The sequence below is a fragment of the Pristis pectinata genome, chromosome 22 (genome assembly GCF_009764475.1).
Source record: "Pristis pectinata isolate sPriPec2 chromosome 22, sPriPec2.1.pri, whole genome shotgun sequence".
Classification (NCBI taxonomy): domain Eukaryota; kingdom Metazoa; phylum Chordata; class Chondrichthyes; order Rhinopristiformes; family Pristidae; genus Pristis; species Pristis pectinata.
In genome coordinates this window covers 25,268,517-25,289,914 of record NC_067426.1, presented here as the reverse complement: position 1 = coordinate 25,289,914, position 21,398 = coordinate 25,268,517, and the positions used below count along the sequence as shown (strand labels likewise).

The 21,398-nt window shown below is 40.8% G+C and overlaps 1 protein-coding gene across 1 annotated transcript in view; it reads left to right on the top strand.

Annotated features, from left to right (window-relative positions):
• LOC127581617 (CUB and sushi domain-containing protein 1-like) overlaps nucleotides 1–21,398 on the top strand; it is a 1,418,367-nt gene that overhangs the window by 1,104,446 nt on the left and 292,523 nt on the right. The window contains 2 exon segments of the mRNA XM_052036133.1: nucleotides 20,949–20,986; nucleotides 20,988–21,119. Of these exon segments, the coding sequence (XP_051892093.1) occupies nucleotides 20,949–20,986; nucleotides 20,988–21,119 (170 nt within the window).

The following is a 21,398-nucleotide window of genomic DNA, read 5'->3' as shown; positions in this document are numbered from 1 at the left end:
AGATGTTATTCTACTTTCACCCAACCTTCCCTTCAAGGCAGATCCTTAAGCTGCAGTGACCTTTTTCCAATATGGTCTTCTGTGTCGATGTGGATAATTATTGAACATGTGGTTTGGGATCACCCTGGGATGAAACATGCATCAAATATTGCTGTATTTTAATAATGTTATTTCTTATTGATTAAGCAGAATGCCAGTGCTTCGAGTTATTCACACTTGGTAGAAAAAAGGTTTGTTAGCATTACAGATCTATGATATATTGAAAAGCCTTAAAATTTTTGAAAATAATGTCTTTCTTCAAAATTCTACTGTCCATTTTTAAGTTTATAGCACACTTTTGTTTTCACAAGTTTCCCATTAGAAATTCCTATATGGACATTTATAATGGAGGTAGGCTGATAAACTCATCATACTTTCACATCAGTAATGTCCCTGTAGCAATTTCATTATGCATTAAGCAGCTCTTTAGCCCAAATCAGAGCAATACTTCAGTGCTCCAAGCAGTTCCTTTCTCTGTCTTCAAAACCAACTTGGGTTTTGTTGCTTAACAATGAAAAAGTAATATGAATGAGACTATTATACAAGTATATAAATTGAATCTATGGAGCAGAAATTCACCTTTTGTTGCTAGCGCTAAACGTATATGGAGGATATTGTCTGCTGGTTGTATTCATCTCTTGACAATTGGTCACATTGAGGTCAAAAGAATTTAATTATATTTGAGTGCCTTGGTCAAATTATCACCTGCTGCATCTTGGCTGAAGGCTATTGCCCTTCTTAATTCACCAGGTATCATCCCAGAAATCTGTTGAGCAAATCTACTGTTGCATTGCTCACAATGGCTTGCTTCATATCAGGGGGCAACCAGCCATTTGAACCTATTTATGTTCCAACTGAAGTTTCTTTGGATATGTACGTCTAGTTATGTTCATTTTATCATGAAATATATGAATGATCATTATGCTCCTGAATTTTTCATTCTCTTCATAAAAAAAGTTCAAAACAATGCAATGAAACATAAAGCCACTGGGAGGTTGGAAGCTGAGATGTAACGATAGTGGAGGGAAGCCTTTTAAAGCATTTTACGATCCAGAATGCATCTTCAAAACTAGGTGAAATGTTGAACAACAAACCAATACTTCTGAAATGGTTTGAGACCTTCAAGCAAAAACATTAATGAAGCTAAGAGACAAAAAAAAATTTGAATTGCTGAATTTTCAACATACTGTGATTTTTTTTCCCCCTTTGAACAATTTGATTCTTGGCTTTGGGAAATTTTAATTGCTGAGACAATTACGGCTGGAAGGATATTACAATAATTGGATTGATCTGCCATGATTGGTGATTCGGAAGATGTTGTTTATATTATTCACTAGTTTATCACAGCTTTCTGAGCATTCTCCATTCTTTTCATTGCACAGTTCTTATCGCTTGAAGTCAAATTTCCTGCTCTATTACTTATGAATGAAGCAACAAAAACAGAACAAGTTAAGAAGTAAATGCTGCATGAATTGCTTTTGCCTGGAAATTGCCCGGACTTTAGCTATTTTTGGTGCACTAAAGCATGTCCCTTTCAAAAGAATTTTGTATTGGTCAAGAAAAGTCATTTGAAACCTCTTTATTGTTTACATCCAGAAACAAGAGTAGTTTTCAAAGGGACCAGGTTAAATTGAATGTAGTTTAGTAACAATCATTGAAGGGTGTCAGTAAGCTATATTCCCCACAGCAGCCAGACAATGGCCACATATTATAGTTGCCATGGAGGAGAAAGCGAGTTCCCACATTCACAATCATAACTGAGACACCAAAGTGCTAGCCCATGGTTAACATGCCAAATGCAACAAATGCAAGGTCCTGTGCACTAAGGCAAGACACTTAACAAGGCCACCAGAAGAATGAATGAACCAACGAGTGCACACGCGCATGCGCACGCGCGCACACACACACACACACACGCACTAACATAACCTGTTACTCCATCCGCCTCCCCTCATTTATCCCACTTTCTCATACCACACTCCACCTGCAGCCCACCATAGATATTCCATCTCCTCATTCAGTCCACTCAGAGCTCAAGCTTCCAACTGTTAGAAATTGATATTGTTCAATGTGCAGAGTGAAGTTCCAGTGAACAGCCAGATGCTGCCATTGTTGCATACCCTGTGATCATGCACCCAGTAATGTTGCTGGTTGCTGGGTCAAATTTGATTGATCCTGGACAGTGAGGATGACTTACAAGTAAAAAGGGTTGTCTTGTTCCAGCAGAGTGAATGATTGACAGTAATGCCAGAATTACCATGCTGTTCTTCCATTTTGAAGTTGATTCCTCAGTCAGGAATGTTCTGTCCTGCTCGTTCTGCAAGATGTGGAATTAGCAAACTCTGTAAGAGTGACTCTCATGTTGGACTGAGGAATGTGAGCAAAAGCTCATGGTGAGGTGAGAGTCTGCTGTTGTCCACCATCTGGGAACACCCCTTTATGTAAGGAATTGAAAGTGGCAGGAGTTGATGATGGTGCATTAGCCAGAAGTGATTGCTTGTCTGGAAAATTATGATATCATAATAACCACAGTAATTGAAAAAAACAAAAAGAAACCTGCAGATTCTGGAAATCTGAAGAATGAAACCACACCAGTGTTCTCCCATATAAAAATAGAAAATGATGGAAACACTCCGCAGGTCACATCCCATCTATAGAAAGAGAAAAAGAGTTAACTTTTCAGATTTGAGTGTACTACATACACAATGTTATATTGGTATTGGTTTATTATCGTCACATGTACTGAGATACAGTGAGAAGGTTTTGTGTTTCCTTGACATCTGGGAAACCAAATGCAGATTGGGTGACCAGTTCGCAGAGCACCTTCATTCAGTCCACAAGGGCAGGCCTGAGCTTTCAGTTGCCTGTCACTTTAATTCTACTACCCATCCCCATTCTCATCTGTTTGGGGTTTCCTACACTGTTCCGACAGGGTCCAATGTAAACTTGAAGAACAACACCCCATTTTCCATCTGGGCATGTTGCAGCCTTCTGGACCTGATATCAAATTCAACAATTTCAGATCATGTACTTTCTCTGAACAGGTCAGTTCTGCTGTAAGATTATACATTTGTAATATTAACTCAGTTTTTCTCTCTCAACAGATACTGCCTGGTCTGCTGGGCATTTCCAGCATTCTCTGATAGGTTCTAGTGCTCCAGCATCATCTCTGACATGCATTTCACAAGGTTTATGCGTTCCTTTGTTTTCTCTCCAATAGTCCTGATTAATCAACCAAATGTCTTCTTAAACAGCATATCACCACAGCTTCACCTTATCAGAGAGAGAGATATTCTCTTTGTTGTATCTGTCCATTCCCTATACTCACTGCAACTTAAAACTAATTTGTTTCCCCACTTTACTAGTTCCGATAAAGGGTCTTCGAACTGAAATGTTAATTCTGTTGCTCTTTCCACAGATGCTTCCCAACTTGCTGAATTTTTCGAGCATTTTCTGTTCTTATTATGATAATCAGATCCAATTCTTGTACACAGAGTGGAACGCAAAGCTTCTGCTGCTGAAACTTAAGCAATTGTTCCCCAGTGTGTACCTTACAATGGTCAATTGATACCATGGCTTAAAATAAAGCTCCCCGCCCTTCGAGTTGCATGAGGGCTTTCTCATTGCTGAATGAGTGTGGAGTTTATTGACTTGAAGTGTTAGCCCTGCAATGCATTTCCCTACTATTGCATGCCAAGCTAGCGTTGGGCATAACCCTCATCACCTTGGCTGTGATGTTGATTATCCACTAACGCTATTGGGCACCAGTCCAAAGCACTCAAGCTTTCGACCACTGTTCACACCTGCAGAGTGGAGATCCCCCAAGGAAAGTGTACTTTGTGCAGAAGTCTGAGTTCTTTAATTGAGGTACCATTCATCAGGAAACACAGATGTTGCAGCAAGCCGTTTCAGTGTTTGAATCGGGGATTCACTCATTCATGTGTTCTAATCAGTCCAGGTGGACCTCCAAAGGAGGATGTGTGGGAACAATGTGTCACCTGGGGTCCCTGCTTGACTAGTGGTGTATTATGTTGGTTGTAATGATTAGAGTGCAGAGGCAGTCACTTAGATTACGTTGGGGATGATGATTTTACACGTTCCTTCTGAAAAGTTTCTTTATTAGTGCTCTCTTATTTCCTGAGTGACCAATGCCTGCCTCCTCTGCTCCGTTGGGAGCCAGAGTTGTGAATGCTGAGGAGAGACATCTTCCCAACCCCCACCGGAGGTCATTGTCCTCCATCTCCTGCTCCCCTTGCTGTTCCCCAAGTCCTGCCTCGTGCCCTCAGGCTTTGGGTCTCCTTGCTCCCGATACTCCCAACACCACCCGCTGCCTTCGTTCGGTGAGATTAAGCAGCATGCAGCGCACAGTCACGAAGTCTCCACAACTTCTTACGTGTGCTGCAGGGCGATCCTCCGACTGATGGAAGCAACAAAACAAAACAGGATGGTGTTTTCCACTACCATACTGATACTTTGATGGCCCTTGTGGTTTCTATCCACAGCTGCCGTGGTTGGGGAGTGCAGTGCTGTGGGGAGCCACAGAATTTGGGGATCACCATCTGGTTGAGGGAGTCATGTGTACTTCCCCGAAACATGCTATTCACATCTTGAAACTTACTCTCCACAAACACCTACATGTTGAGGGAATGAAACCTTTCCTGTTCATGAAAAGGTCCAGGTTATTAAGGGAAATCATTGTGAGGACAATTAATGGTTGTCCACACTCATGGGAAGGGAGTAAGGCTGGCAAATCCTCTATCCAAGATGCCATCTCGCTGAAATCTCAATAGCTGAAATGTATTTTTCCACAAATGTATTGCATGGTAGGATGTGGCACTTCTCTAATCTGTAGTAACCAGTAAAGTAGGAGGCGTGACAGAGGTCAGCTTCAGCCATTTGGAAAAATCCTGCATCAGGGAAACTGAGCATCAGTGTGACCTTGATCTCTTCAGGCAGCCCAGCTTGAGTGCACGGCCAAATTTTCTTCCCACTGAATATTGCATAACTCCTGTGATGACAATCATGGAAAATCTGAGCCTGTGAATGCATAGGTAAGATGTGGCATCTCTGAATGTTCTATATGTATAGGTGCTTTGCAAATCTACCTCTTGCCCTGAGGACCTCAACCCACTCCAAGTGGCCAGCCATGCCCACCACAATGCCTCCAGTAACTGAGTACTGCCAGACATATAATGAGTGAAGCACCATTGAATAAGTACTACGGCAGCTAAGTGCTGAAGAAAACACTCACCTGATAAACTTTGGAAGGGATTTATGCCACCTGCAGTCAGGTACGAAGCTCCCCACTTAGGTGTCCCAGTGCTGGCACCATGTTTCTTTAAACAATGAGAAAAATAATAAGCTGGCATGATATGCATCTTGTTTGACTGAAATGGTCCATGAGAGTCATAATGTTGGACTTTCTAATCCTATTTATGGAGGTGCGGGCAGCAAGATGTGTTGTATGACCAATGGCAATATTTGATGCACTCTTGATGCTAGGTAAATGTCAGGCTTGTGTGGATTGTGCATGGAATTGTCTGATTCAATTTTGTGATTTGCATAATTTCACTCAGAAATTGTCACTGGCATGACCTCCTTCAAGTAAAACTATTTTTTGAGTGAGTGTCTCCTCTTTAAAAAAAAGTGATCAGCAATCCAATTTCGCAGCTTCTTACCGTAAATGTATTTTTAAGCTGTTGGTAGACCAACATAAAAAACTGAGTTAACTTATTAAAGAGTAATAATTATCTTGACAAAATAATGGGTGTCAAAATCTCATAGGGGTCAAACTATTGGAAATGAAATTAAGGCTTTAAAGCAGGGTACTGAAGCATTAGATTGTCTCCTTGCATTAACACTCATTGTGTTGATATCACTAATAATGATGTAACTTTCTGCAGAGGGTGGGTCTATTCTCACTGCTTCAGTTTTACTGCTCTTAATCTTTATCCACTGATTTCCACATTTGTCAGACTTTAGATTTAAGTTTAAACAGCAGATGTTTATCCAGAATCCTTTGAAAGAATCAATAGCTCCTGCTCTCGATGACAAATTATTCTGCAAGTCAGCTAATCCTGTGAGAAGAGACTCCTTTTCTGAATGTTGAAAGCATCTCCGATGAATATCCTATCCTCTTTCAGGTCAGAGATTTACAGCGTAATCTATTCACTCATTATTTTGAATTGAGTAAATCACATCACCACTCATGTTTTATAAATTTATTTCCATACATCTGCCTCTGAAGAACAAGATATTAAACTCCTTGATACAAATGAGATTTTATTAAATTTACACTATTTTTATGCGATTACTGTACATAATGTTTTGTATATATCTTAAGTCATCCTAAGTAAAACAGCTCCAGAAAGAATTCACTTTCAAGACTAGCAGCATTTATCTGTAAATGTTTGGTTGATTGCATAAGGCTTTTCTAAGACAAAGCAATACAGTACATCTGAAGTATGTCAGCAGTATTTAAGATATTGAAGGGAAAGATTTTTAATTCGAAATCAACATTTGACTGTATTCAAGAAGCCTTGAATGATCTGGATGAACAGACGACAGGTGATAAAATAACAAATTTTCTTCTGCCAGCAATTTGGTGAGTAACACTGCATTACTGTTTATTGCTACTATTTTCTGCAATTATGACTAAGTATTCTGTGGCATCATCAAACTTTTTTGAACAAAAATGCCTATTTATGTTTGCAATAATTGCAGTATTAAGTGTTCAGAGCATTATTATTACACGCATTTAATTGCTGATGAAATGTTATCAACCTTAAACTCTTAATTGTATTTCTCTCTCCACAGATGTACCTGACCTAATGGGCATTTCCTGGATTTTCTATTCATGTTTCATATTTCCGACACCTATAATATTTTACTTGCTGTTGTAACTCCATCGTGCCAGAACTGAAATGAGATGTCTGCCAATAATTAGCCTCAAAATTTTGGCAGATTTTTGTCATAACTTTTTGCCAATTAAGAACACAAGAAACAAAGGCTAGGCAAGGCCATTTGCCCTCTCCCTTTGTACCTGTTCCACCACTTAATACATCCGTGAAGTTTTGCTATACTGATGCCATATCCCTTGGTTTTCTTGACATCCAAAGATTTATTAGTCTCAGCCTTAAATTTACTTGGTGGCTTTGTGTCCACAGTCCTCTTGGGCAGAAGAATACCAAACCTTCATGACCCTCTGAGTGAATAATTTTTTCTCATATCTGTCCTAAATGGTCAACCTGTTATTTTGAGGCTCTAATTACTGGTTTCAGACATCCCAGCTTGGTGAAATATTGTCTCTGCATCTGCCCTGTCGAATCCCATCAGAAAATTGCTGGAAATGTTTATAGCACATGAAAGCTTTGATGAAAGGAAAGTAAATATCATACTCTCTCCAGTCCCCCCAAAAAAATCCCTACTGCATGGAATATAATCACTGTAGAATTGCAGTTCAGACAACTCAAACCAAATGGAGCATTCTGCTGCTGAAAATTGGTTTAACCTCTGAAGAACAATTTCTGATTCTCTTGGTGCCTACCAGGAAACTTCTTCCTCATTTTTGGGAACTCCTTCATTGCAAGAAGATTTTCTCTGGCATGAAAGTCCTTCAGACGTTGCACAAAATGCAAACTTTATCTGGAGGGGAAACTTCAAGCTTACCATTCTAAACAATAACAGTTGTTATCTCCCAGTTTGCCCAGTGACAGATTCTGCTAATCTATTTACCTTGAAACCATGATATAAGGTCAGCAGTCAAACCATATTCTTTGACCTCCATGAGTTCTGCGAGCTCAAATGAAGCATATTGAGTGCCTTGACTCTCTTTGCCCATAGAAATTAGGGTCGTGAATTAACCTCAGGATAATTCCTGCTGCTGATTTCTACCATATCACACTGCTTGCTGCTCATGGCTCTGTTAGGGAGGTCACATAAATTCCATACTCAAAAGAGGAGACAATATCTACTCTTCCAGGGCACAGGAGCAGGCAGAGTGGTCATGGGCATTTTCCTGCACTGCAGGTTTCTGAATTGCTTGCATTCAGTAGATTGCACTTATGGACTTCATAGCAAGTTCCTACCAGGAGAATCTGGATGTAGTCTTGCTGTGTTTTTCTCTAGCCTTCTTGCAGAAAGAATATGCCTCCTGTGGGCACTGTTCTTCACCAGCATGCCTTAGCCCCCGGGAGCACTGTCCCACCTCTTCTTGTATCTCCTTCTGAAACAGGAGACCACTTGGTCCATCATGTCTGTGCTGGTTCATGGGGCAATCCCATTCAGCCACTAATTTTCCCAATAACCTTTTCTCTCAACGTTCTCATCAATTCTACCACCAGCTACATGAGAAGCAATTTACAGTGGTCAATTAGCCTACCAACCCACACATCTATGGCATTTAGATAGAAACCAGAGCACCTGAAGGAAATCCATGTGGCCACAGGGAGTTAGTGCAAACTCCACAGAGAGAGCAACTGAGCTCAGGATTGAACCCAGCTGTACTGTCTGTACCACCATTGTGCCCATCACTGTGGGATCTATTCATACAACAACAACATTCCCCTCTATCTAAAGAGTATTGCTTATATTGTAGCATTGCCTTTAGGAACTGGTGGTGGGTAACCTATTGAGAATTGTAACAGTTCAATATCATACTGAAACTAACAACGTCTATCTTAGAATGGCAAATTCAACAATGCTCTTCTGTAGACCTCACCCTTGAACTTTTTTGCCCTTTGTGCCTCTTGCACAAACTGTTAAGGTGACCGGCAGTTTATTGTAATACCAAAAGAATAGCACAAAGCAATTACTTAACCAAGGTATTTTGTTCCTCTACAAACTGGTTGGGTGATATTTGTGTGGGTGGGTGTGGGGAATGCCCATTCTGAGGAATGATATATTTTATCATTTTTACTTTCAGGTGACCAAACATGCAGAGTCCAAAATAGCACAAATAAGAGGAAGAATAGAATTCCATTTACTTTGGAACAAACAATATGCTTCTCCCCAGTCTCCACCATTTGATAGTTGTTTTTGATGGTTATTCTTACAGCATTAAATGAGCAAGCCAGCTTGTAAATGTTATTCTTTATTCTACCACGTGTCTAAGGCTGAATTGGTAAAACTAAATCCAAACATTTTCCAGCCCTCCTCAATTTGTGCCCAAGTTCTATTTCAGGGATTGAGTAGGTTGGATAGCTTGTTGGATGATATATGCTATGGGATCTTTTCTGTCCATTTTTCCTCCAAAGCATTTTGAACATGATGCATTTAGGGTTGTGTTTTAATGCAAAGTGTATTCACAGAGGTTTTATTTAAAAACAAATAGTAATGTGAAAGGTAGTTAGATTGCTAATTATCTGTGGTGTATAATGTATATATATATGAACAGCTCATTGATTTTATTGGCAACTGTCTGGCATGTGTGCTCTAAACATGTATGCTGATGTAAGTCATACAGTCCAGTTGCCAATGCATTGTGATTAATGGAATAGTCAAAGGCACATTCAGTCAGTTTTCATTCAGTGGAAGCTTTCTGAAGGAGTCTGATCCAATAAAAACTGCAAAAACAGCTTAAGGAATAGTTGCGGTTGAAGGGGTGAGTAATTTTGTTCAGAGTTGGAACCTCTTGATCTTTTTTATCCTTATATTCTTACCCAGGTGTCACAGGAAGATCAGACCCATGATGGATCATTTAGGTCTCTGAGAATGTTCTTCCATTAAATAAGATCATGACTTATCTGTGACCTAACTTCACATTTTTTCCCGAAATTTCTTCATATCTTTAATTAACATAAATATATCAATTTTGGATTTAAACTATGTAAAGTAAGGCTAGCCATGAATCCAAATTGTGCAGGGCATGTGGGTGTCTTGTTAGGTTCTGGAGGACCGGCAACAGTCGGGGTCAAGGATCCTGACCAGCAACACCAGGGCTCCTGAAAGTCGACTTGGAGATCGGGAGGCTTATCAGTAGAACCAGGGACTGAGCAAGCCGACTGGCTGCATTGTGGTTGGGGAAATCACTGAGGAATAAGGTTATTTTTTTCACTTGCATGCAAGTTTCCCAGATCAGTGCCATGGGAGTCGAATAATGTTCTCCTCGGAGGACCCAACAATGGGAACTCAAAGGAGAAAGGCCCTTACTAATATTCCAAAATGAGTATTGCACAAAGAATGACATTATTTCATGTATCCCTGAAGCAGAAATTACCATGGGATCACAAAGGATAGGAAATGGCTGGTCAAGTTTTGCAATTGATGTGAATTAACCTGGAAATGGTTACGAACATGATTCACTGAAGGATATCAATTTCCAATCACACATATTCTGCAAAAAACAGTGCTATTTGATTCAATTTATATCCTAGTTCTAGATTATAACTTCAAAGAAAATAGTTTCTCATCATCTACCCCATTAGTTCCCTTGAATGCTTTGAAATTTTAACTCAAATCACTCCTTAAATCCTCTCAATTCTGTGGAATATTGCTCTTGTTTATATAATCTATCTTCCTGATTTAATGCTTGGAGTCCAGATATCATTCTGGGAAATCTGTGCTGAAAATGATCTAAGCCAATCTATGCTTCCAAAGGTACAAATCCTAGAACTGAGCATAAAGCACGAGGTGTTATTGAACCAGGGTTTTATACACCTCTGGCATGATTTCTAACTGTTTGTATTCTACATATAAAGGCCATAATTCTATTAGCCGATTTGATTACCTGCCCTTGGCATTACAGAGATCTTTGCACATGGACTTTCAAGTTCTTGCTTCTCACTACCCAGAACTATTCTCCAATGTTCTTTTTAGGTCCAAAGTTAAGAGTTCATATTTAATTAAACTGAAATCAATTAGTCAGACTTTTAACCACTAACTTAATCTTTTAAATATTCTTGTAATTTCATATATAAGCGACACTGACTAAAATATGGCCTATTGTCTCATTCACAAATTTGTAACACTTGGCTTTTTATAGTCATCTGAGGCATTAATAAATAAAAGAGGCTGTGACCAAACACAGATCTCTCACAACCTGCCCATCATCTCTCCACTTTGTCACCAGTCGATTGGTCAATTTGCTAACAGATTCAATAATTTGCTCTCAGATCCATAAGCTTCACCTTTAGCTCATATTCTCTTATGAGGGACTTCATCAAATGCTTCTTCATGTCCATTTAACTAGCAGTACATTGTTGTTCCTGTGTCCTTTATCTTGGGCGTCACTTTAAAAAATTTCAGTCAGTTTTGTTGGGCATGACTTCAGCTTTACAAATCTTTGTTGGCTCTCACTGATTAGCAGCAAATTTTTAAGATGCTCAGTCACTCATTCCTTAATTATAGACTCTAGCAATTTCCTGACAACTGGTTCATTATTCACTCTCTTATTTAAACAGGTGAGATCCATGTGCAATTTTCTGATGTAAAGGCCAGAATTAAGTACAAGTTCATAGTTGGACGAATGCAATGTTTTCAACAATGTTGGATGAAAATTGGTGATCCTGGAAACTTGTTACTCTCTTTGTGTCAATCTTTTTTTCTTTGATTTAATTTGCTTGTATTGATTATGAGGAGACCTTGTCCCAGGTTAAAATTTGATTTTGATACCAAAATCTTCATTTAATGCTTTGTCCCTTTCTGAGGTAAAAAGGTATACTGTTTTTATACCGTAGGCTAAAAGAAATGCAAGATAATGGCTTGTGGTGATGTGCTCCATGAAAAGGAAAGAATCATTCAGAATGGGAAACAATAATGAGACTTGATTTCCAATTCAATGTAGTCTGAAATGCTTCTGATGGCTGTTAATTATTCATCCATTACAGTACTGTCAGAACTGCTCAATCGAATTATTGCTTTGCAACAGTCTGGTAGTATCTGTTGTTTTATATTCAGTGTTAGAAAAAAGTTGAAAAAATGAAGTGTACAATAAAGCAAAAATAAATTAGGAAATAGATTTGCCTGTTGATAATATAGGTTGCACAGACAATAGATATAGATTTGCCATCTCTTTAGAATCTTGCATCTGGTCCTGACACATGGTGGTACCATGGTGAGGAATGATGCCCCAACATGGATGGATGTGGCACACTATTGATCCACAGACAAATCTCTGTCATCTTTCTTGTCACGCCTTAGAGGCAAATTGACTTTTCAGATCAATGATAGCCATTAACTCCAAAGTGGTGCTCATCAATATTTGATTCTTCAGGGTGATACTTGTGCTAATATTTGATTGTATATTTAATGGTTCATGTTATCATTATTTCCTTTCAATATTGGTTAATGCCGTTGGCATGTTTGGAAGGTACTGACACAGGAAGAAAGATTTAGACCACCAAGAAAGTATTAGGCAGATGCTGCTTGATCCAAGTTTGATGTTGCACACTCTCCCCAGGAAAAAAATAGGTCAGACAACACTCTGGAATCTGTAAAGGCATGTTAAAGTGGATGTTGCATAATATTCCTGCATCAGGTTTGTGAAAGGCAGCAAAATTCTATTGTTCAAAGGCCCAGGGCACCTTGTGCAACAGGTTAGTTTGGAACATTTTGCACAAAGGCCCTTCACGTGCTAGCGACCACCATTGTGGAGAAAATAGAGGGAATCAGTTGCGTTACAGATCTCCAGTGGAATTGGGGTTGGTTGGGAAGGTGCAGGGCTCTGGGAGGTTGAGAGGATTGTAGTGAAGGTTAGTGGGAGAAGTACGGAGCAATGAGAGATGTGTCAATAAGACAGATGGTCAAGCCGAGATTTCTTAGAGAGACAATTGGAAATGAGGCATGGATCGATCAGAGAGGGAGCCTTGAGTAGCGGGGTGTTGATGAGGCAGGTGAACAAGTGATTAAAAATGCAGTGGTAAATTAGTTTATTATTGTCACATGTATTGAGGTACAGTGAAAAACTTGTCTTGCACACCGTTCATACAGATCAATTCATTACACAGTGCATTGAGGTAGTATAAAGTAAAACAATAACAGAATACAGAATAAAATGTAACAGCTACAGAGAAAGTGCAGTGCTGGTAGACAATAAGGTGCAAGGTCATAACAAAGTAGATTATGAGGTCAGGAGTCCACCATATCATACTTGGGAACCATTTAATAGTCTTATAACAGCAGGATAGAAGCTGTCCTTGAGCCCAGTGGTACGTGCTTTCAGGCTTTTGTTTCTTCTGCCCGATGGAAGATGGGAGAAGAGAGGCTGTCCAGGATGGGTGGGGTCTTTGATTATGCTGGCTGCTTTACCAAGGCAGTGAGAAGTGTAGACAGAGTCCATGGAGGGGAGGCTGCTTTCCGTGATATGCTGAGCTGCGTCCACAACTCTCCACAGTTTCTTGTGGTCACAGGCAGAGCAGTTGCCATACCAAGCCGTGGTGCATCTGGATAGGAGACTTTATGTGGTGCATTGATAAAAATTGGTGAGGGTCAAAGGGGACATGCAAAATTTCTTTAGCCTCCTGAGGAAATAGAGACACTGGTGAGCTTTCTTGGCCATGGCGTCTATGTGGTTGGACCAGGGCAGGCTATTGGTGATGTTCACTCCTTGGAACTTGAAACTCTCAACCCTCTTGACCTCAGCACTATTGATGAAAACAGGAGCATGTGCACCGCCCCCCTTCCTAAAGTCAATGACCATCTTTTTTTGTTTTGCTGAGATTGAGGGAAAGGTTGTTGTCATGATACCATGTCACTGGGTTCTCTATCTCCTTCCTGTACTCTGACACATTGTTATCTAAGATACGGCCCACTACGGTGGTATCATCTGCAAACTTGTACATGGAGTTCGAGCAGAATCTGGCCACGCAGTCATGAGTGCATAGGGAGTAAAGTAGGGGGCTGAGGACGCAGCCTTGGAGGGCACCAGTGTTGAGAATAATCGTGCTGGAGGTGTTGCTGCCTCCCCTTACTGATTGCGCTCTGTTGGTCAGGAAGTTAAGGATCCAGTTGCAAAGGGAGGTGTTGAGTGCCAGGTCTAGGATTTTGAAGATGAGTTTGTTTAGAATTATAGAATTGAAGGCAGAGCATTCACTGTCCAAATGCTCCAGAGATGAGTGTAGGGTCAGGGAGATGGCATCCTCCATAGACCTGTTTCGGGGGTAGGCAAATTGCAGTGGGTAAAGTTAATGTGTGCCATGACCAGCCTCTTGAAGCACTTCATGATGGTGAATATAAGAGCTACTGGGTGATAGTCATTAAGGCACATTACCTTATTTTTCTTTGGCATCGGGATGATAGTGCTCTTAAAGCAGGTGGGAACCTCAGAGTGAATTAAGGAGAGGTTGAAAACGTTTGCGAATACTCCTGCCTGCTGACCTACGCAGGATCTAAGGACACAGCCAGGGACACCATCTGGGCAGATGCTTTCCGCGAGTTCACTCTCCGGAAGATTGATCCTGCATCTGAAACAGTGACTGTAGGTTCAGGTGCATCGGAGGCTGTGGGGGTGTGTGGTGACATTCCAGTCCCCTCCAAAACATGCATAGAATGCGTTAACCTCATCGGGAAGGGTTGCACTGTTGTTGGCGATGCTGCCCAACTTCGGTTTGTAGCATGTTATAGCATGTAAGCCCTGCCACAACTGATGACTGGTCTGGGACTCAATTTTGGACTGTTATTGTCTCTTGGCATCCCTGATAGCTCTATGGAGATCATACCTCAATCTCTTGTGTAGGTCAGTGTCACCTGATTTGAATGCCGCAGTCCTAGACTTCAGTAGGGAGTGGATCTCCTGGTTTATCCATAGTTTCTGGTTTGGGAACACTTGGATTTTCTCTTTGGTACACAGTTCTCAATACATTTGCTGATAAGTCCATGATGGTGGTGACGGACTCATCTAGGCTGATTGCTAAGTCTTTGAATGTGGACCAGTCCGCTGACTCAGAGTGGTCACATAGAAGCTCATCTATTTCCTCAGAGCAGCATTGTATGACTTTCTGTACTGGATCCTCACATTTCAGCCTCTGTTTGTATGCAGGGAGAAGGAGCACGGCCTGGTGGTCTGACTTACCAAAGTGTGGGCAGATGGTGGCTCGGTGGGCATCTTTGATCGGTGTAGCGATAGTCAAGGCTGTTTGGGCTCCTGGTGAGACAGGAGACCTGCTGGTAGTATTTTGGTAACACACTCTTGAAGTTGGCCTGGTTGAAGTCACTGGCAATGTTGAAAAGGGTCCTCAGGGTATCCCCTTTCAGTGCCGTTGACCACAGAGTAAAGTTCATTCAGTGCAGACTTCACGACCACCTGGGGTGGGATGTAGACTGCTATCAAGATAGCCGCAGTGAACTCCCATGGCAGGTTGTATGGGCGACACTTCACTGTTAGATATTCCGAGCTGGGTGAGCAGGAACTCGCCAGGACCGTCACATCCAAGCACCACTAAGTGTTGATTAGGAATCAGACCCCTCCACCTCCAACTTTGCCCAAAGATGACATTCAGTCCATCTGGTGGATTGAAAAGCCCTCAGGTTGTATGACGCAATCAGCTGAAGCAGGTGTAAGCCATATTTCAGTGAGACATAGCCACAGCAGCCCCTCTGTCCTCTTTGGTAAATCAGTCTTACTCTTAAATTTTTTTTTAATTTAAATTTTAAATTTATTTACAGCGTGGTAACGGGCCCTTCCGGCCCAATGAGTCCGCACCGCCCATTTAAACCCAATTAATCTACCCGTATGTCTTTGCAATGTGGGAGAAAACTGGAGCACCTGGAGGAAACCCACACAGACACGGGAGAACGTACGAACTCCTTACAGACAGCGACGGGAATCGAACCCTGATCGCTGGTGCTGTAATAGCGCCGTGCTAACCGCTACGCTACCCCGTGCCGCCCCGGTTCATCAACTTTTTCTCAATGGCCTGGGCAATGGTAGAATTGGAAAGTTATAGTCATTCTGACATGCAGACAATCAAATGGGAGTGTCAGCCACGAGGAGGGCTGGGATATAGGTGGAAGTGAACACCGATGAAACACAACGGAGGATAATATGGAAGATGATGTTTACCTTGTACTCCCCAAAGCCAACCAGGTGAAATTAGCACCACTATAACCAATGCCAAAGCAGTCCCCAGCCATCCAGTTAAGATAAGTCTCTTATGCATCAAATAATTTTTACACGAGTAAAGCCAAAAACTGAGTTACATGCTGTTTGACATCACTGCATGAGTCTGACAGTCTCAATGCATATGTGTATCACATGCATGATGGATAATTTCTGGATGTGTGCCACCATGTATCAATCTGCAAATGTTGTGTTTTACAATTGATTTCTAGACCTATAGGTTTATTTAACTTGAAATATTAGAATTTGTTTTAATTTGTTTTATCAAAAGACTCAGATGGGTCTTGACAATATTAGGGTTGAAATGGATTTACATCAGTACAAAACTGGCTGGTAGTAAATCAGCTGTGAGTTCTACACAGCTTCCAATTCCTGTTCCTCTGGAAATGGAAAACCACATACCACACTGGTATAGTCTAGTTCCATCCCAACTGCAATTTCTCACTTAAGTAACAGTCGGCATCAAATATATCTTCCATTGGAAAATAAAACCGTTTATTTTGTTGTTACTGATAAATGTGTGAGTTTGTATCAACAAATGTTGAGCATCTCCAGAGCATCCAATAGATTATGTTCGCTGTTTGGTGAAGGGAAGAAATCATGGGTTCTACATTGATCCAACTCAGTAGCTCAAAAATGTTTGTCCTCGTTCCTTTTGTAGGGGATATATTGGTTTTGATTTTGTGTGACCACCTATGACCAAAAGCACAAGCTTATAGTTAGTGAACAGAAATAGAGCTCTGACTTTGTTTTAGAATCACTTGTTTCAGTGACAAATACAGTGAGAACCATTTTGTTGGTGACTGAGGCTAACTGTTGCATTTGTTGTCAGAGAAACCTATTAGAAAGTTGATTTAGACATTGAATTAGGTGCACCCAATAATGCATTGTATTACTTTTAGAGAGGTAGAATTTGGTGGATATCAGAAGTGATGGCAGCCTGTTTTGAATGAATATGTATGGTTTATTACATTGCTTTCTCTGGATCACATTACTGTGTTTAAAGCAAGGTTCTGGTATTGGCTGAGATTTATCACTGCCGGCACAGGTATGCAATAAAATTCTGATCATTCATGATAGAGTAAATGAAAGGGAGTGAAATAACCTGGGATATTAATTGCACTTAAATAGTGTACTTAGGTAGAGTTAACAGCTCTTCCTCCAACCCCAACACCCCCAATATATCATTCTAACTCTACTGTGACTGAGATAAACATTGAAAAATAGAATGCTGAAATAATGAGTGAGAGGACTTCATCAAGAATCCCTGAAACAATAAGCTATGATCATTAGAGGATTGCTAATGTTGTTCCTTTATTTAAGAAGGGCTGCAGGGATAAGCCAGGTAACTATAGGCCAGTGAGCCTTATGTCAGTAGTAGGGAAATTATAAGAGAAAATTCTAAAAATAGGATTTACGTACATTTGGGATGGGGAAAGGATAGTATAGCAGTTAGCATAACGCTATTACAGCACCAGCGATTGGGGTTCATTTCCCGCCGCTGTCTGTAAGGAGTTTGTACGTTCTCCCCGTGACTGTGTGGGTTTCCTCTGGGTGCTCCGGTTTTCTCCCACATTCCAAAGACATACGGGTTAGTAGGGTTAACATGGGTGTAATTGGGCAGCGCGGGGCTCGTTGGGCCAGAAGGGCCTGTTACCGTGCTGTATAAATAAAGTTTAAAGTTTAAAGTAAAGAGATGGTCAGCATGGCTTTGTGTGGGGGAATCCTATCTCGCTAACTTGACTGAGTTTTTGAGGAGGCAACTAAGATGACTGACGAAGTTAGGACCGTAGACCGTTGCATCTGTGGACTTCAGATAAGGCATTTGACAAGGTCCCACAAGGTATGCTGGTTTAGAAGGTTAAGGCACATGGAATCCAAGGAGATCTGGTTAATTGGATCCAAAATTGGCTTGGTGATGGGAGCCAAAGAGTGTTGGTGGGATGATGCTTCTCTGATTAGAAGTCTAACCATTGGTATACCATAGAGATCGGTACTGAGATGCTTGTTTTTTGTGATATAAATATTGGATGCAAATGTGGAATGAATGATTAGTAAATATGAGGATGACAGAAAAATTGGCAGTGTTGTGGATAGTGAGGGAGGTTTTCTAAGGCTACAGAGGATATAGATCAGATGGAAAGTCGGGCTGTATGTTGGCAGATTGAATTTAATACCAACAAGGGAGAGTTGATACATTTTGAGAAGACAAATAGGGGCCGAACAAATACAAGAAACGGTAGGGCACTAAGGAATATTGATGAACAGATAGCCCTTGGGGGTTCAAATCCATAGGTCCCTGAAAGTGGCAATGCAGTGGATAGGGTGGTGAAGAAGACATATGGCATGCTTGTCTTCTTAGGTTGGGGCACAGAATATAAAAGTTGTGATGTTACGGTGCAACCTTACAAAACACTGGTTAGACTGCACTTGTGTGCAGTTCTGTTGCCACACTATAAGAAGTTATGTGGTTGCACTTGTGAGAGTGCAGAGGAGATTCATCAGGACGTTGTGCAGATTGAAGGACTTCAATTATGGGGAGAGATTGGATAGGCTGAGATTGTTTTCCCTGGAGTGAAGGAGGCTGAGGGTGGTGACCTGGTATATAAAATTATAAGAGACGTAAATAGGGTAAGTAGTCGGAATCTTTACCCCTGCGGTAGGTGTACCAAAAGGAACAGGGCACAGGGTCAAGGTGAAAGGAAGGAGTTTTGAAGAGGGATTTGAGGGAAAAGGTTTTTTTTTTGCACAGAGAGTGGTTGACAGCTGGAACTCGTTGCCAGGGGAGGTGGTGGAATCAGATGCAATCACTGTGTTTGAAAGACATTTAGGCAGGCACTTGAATAGGCAAGGTGTAGAAGGATGCGGATGCTATGCAGGCGATTGGGACCATTGGCGATGGGTGAAAAGGTCAGCATGGACATCGTGGGTCAAAGGACAAGTGTCAGTACTCCAGAATTGTAGATATTTGAGATTTCATGAGGAGGTAGCTGTGTAGTAATACAGGAAGCATGTAAGTGGAAGGATATTAGCAAATACTTTCAATGAATGTAAAAGTGATCAACTAATGTATTAGGTTCAATCCATGGCAGTGAATATATAAAAAAAATGCAGAGATATAGCTGGTGTAGAAGGTTTATCTGAGTTGTTTGACTGCAATACCATTTGCAGAATCCTGTCAGCACCTTGTGGCTTTGCTCTGTCTCCACTACAGTCAGTTCTCTTTTACCTCTTTCACTAATGCAGCCTGCCTCACTGTGAAATATAATCTCTGATTGCCTGAAGACAGATTGCTGAATTAGACAGCTCCTGCACTACCAAAATTTGTCTTTTCCACTATAACTTTTCACCCCCTTCATCAAAGGACAGCAAACACTATCAGATTATTTCCCTCCTTTTCATGGCAACCTGATTGTTGTCAAACTTATTCTTCTCCAACTTCACTTCAGTCTGTCTTCCTGTCAACTAGCATCCCCTCCATCAATCAGGTCACATTTTCAGCTACTGTCTCCTCCATCTTCAAGACAACCTGTTTCCACCATTACCTACCCGATGCACCATCAGTAAAACAGCCTCCTCCATGCACACACATCAATTGCTCCCTGGGCCAGACTTGATATCCAAAGGTAATCAATCCACAAACTCAACACAGCCAGAAGGCTGGAGATCACGACAAGTCACGAAATAACTGTAAACAAATTGCACACAGTTGGAGATTGCTAACTGTTGTTTTTGACACTTGTTAAGTATCTCTCTGCATTTTCATTTGTGTCAAATAACTCTCCTGCAGAGAATGAAGTTATAGATCATGGAACAGAATAAATAGCTCCATTACTGAAGGCCACATTGATAACTGGTTTGAAATCTTGTGAGACAGTGTATCACATTCTCTTTGATGTTATTCCCAATGTGCCAACTCACTTTGTTCCTTTTGACCAACTCACTTGTCATCCATGAAACAGTTTGAAGCTTTGCTAAGAGGGTGATCATTTATGACCAATAACAATAATATTAATAAAAACAGAAAAATTCTGGAAATATGCATGAGTTAGTGCTTCAGCTGGCAGTTCTTCACTGGAAGGAAATTAAGATGATTACAAACTGTGCACCAGTATCTATGTACAGTAATTTTACACTTGGTAGGAACAGTAGTCATTATACTTGAATTGATTGGAAATATCATACTCCTTGCTGCTTCCAGCTGGTTTTCTTTGCTATTCTACTTGCTTGAATTTCAACGCAAGCCTTCACAGAGCACGGCAAAGCACTCGATGCACAAACTTACAACATGGTCAGCAGGAATCTAATCCGATACCGGGGCAGCTGAATGATCACGTTGTGGGCCCGGTGCCTTCCTTATTTCACCTCTTCTCATAGATTTTCACAGTGATGCATCTTATTTAATTGCCTTTTCGATTCCCCCGGAGATTTAAAGTTCACATCAGTTAGAATCAAGAAATGGATGCAAGTAGCTGCAAGATAGTTACCTGACCCATATAGTTATTTCAGAGGTATTTGAGAATCTGCTCGGAAAACAGCCATGCTTGTGCATGTGGGTTAATTCTGTTTTTCCTTTAAATAGGCCTAAGGTACACAGCACAGCCTAAGTTCAGTTAATTCCAGGTTCCACAATCAACCCTGATGTTGTCCTTTCCTTCAATGGATACGACTGTTGTGGTAACTTCATGAATGAATGCAATAGTGACAATTCAGGTTATGCATCTAGATTAGGGGAAAACTGTATTTTAATAATGGTTATGCATTTTTTTCATGTTTCTTTCCCTTTCAGTTCAAAGATGATAGACTAAAATCTCAGATCTTACGTTCCAAAATGCTTCTTTGATTTTTTGTTTAGCTGAATGTGGAGCAAGTGTGACTGGAAACGAAGGCATTTCTCCTTTCACCCAATTACCCAGCTAATTACAGCAACAACCACGAATGTATCTATTCCATTCAAACGCAGCCAGGTAAAGGAATCCGACTGAAATCCCGGACGTTCAAGCTCCAGCAGGGAGATATTCTAAAAGTAAGTATAAAACTGTGCTGCAGAATGTTGCAGCCTCAGCATTCCATTCAAAGAACCAAAATAAGAGCTCAGAGCTTCATTTCAATATCATGCTTGTGTACAGTGACAGTTGATGTTTTTCCAGGCTGTTGTCATTGTTGCTTTGAAGTTTGACATACCCTGGTGGAGAATGGACCCTCTTCAAGGAGATACAGTAAAGTTATCAGTTTATGTCAGAGTCTTTATCTCAGAATGATTTGATTTCTTTAAGCCGATGATCCTCTTGAGCATTTAGACCCA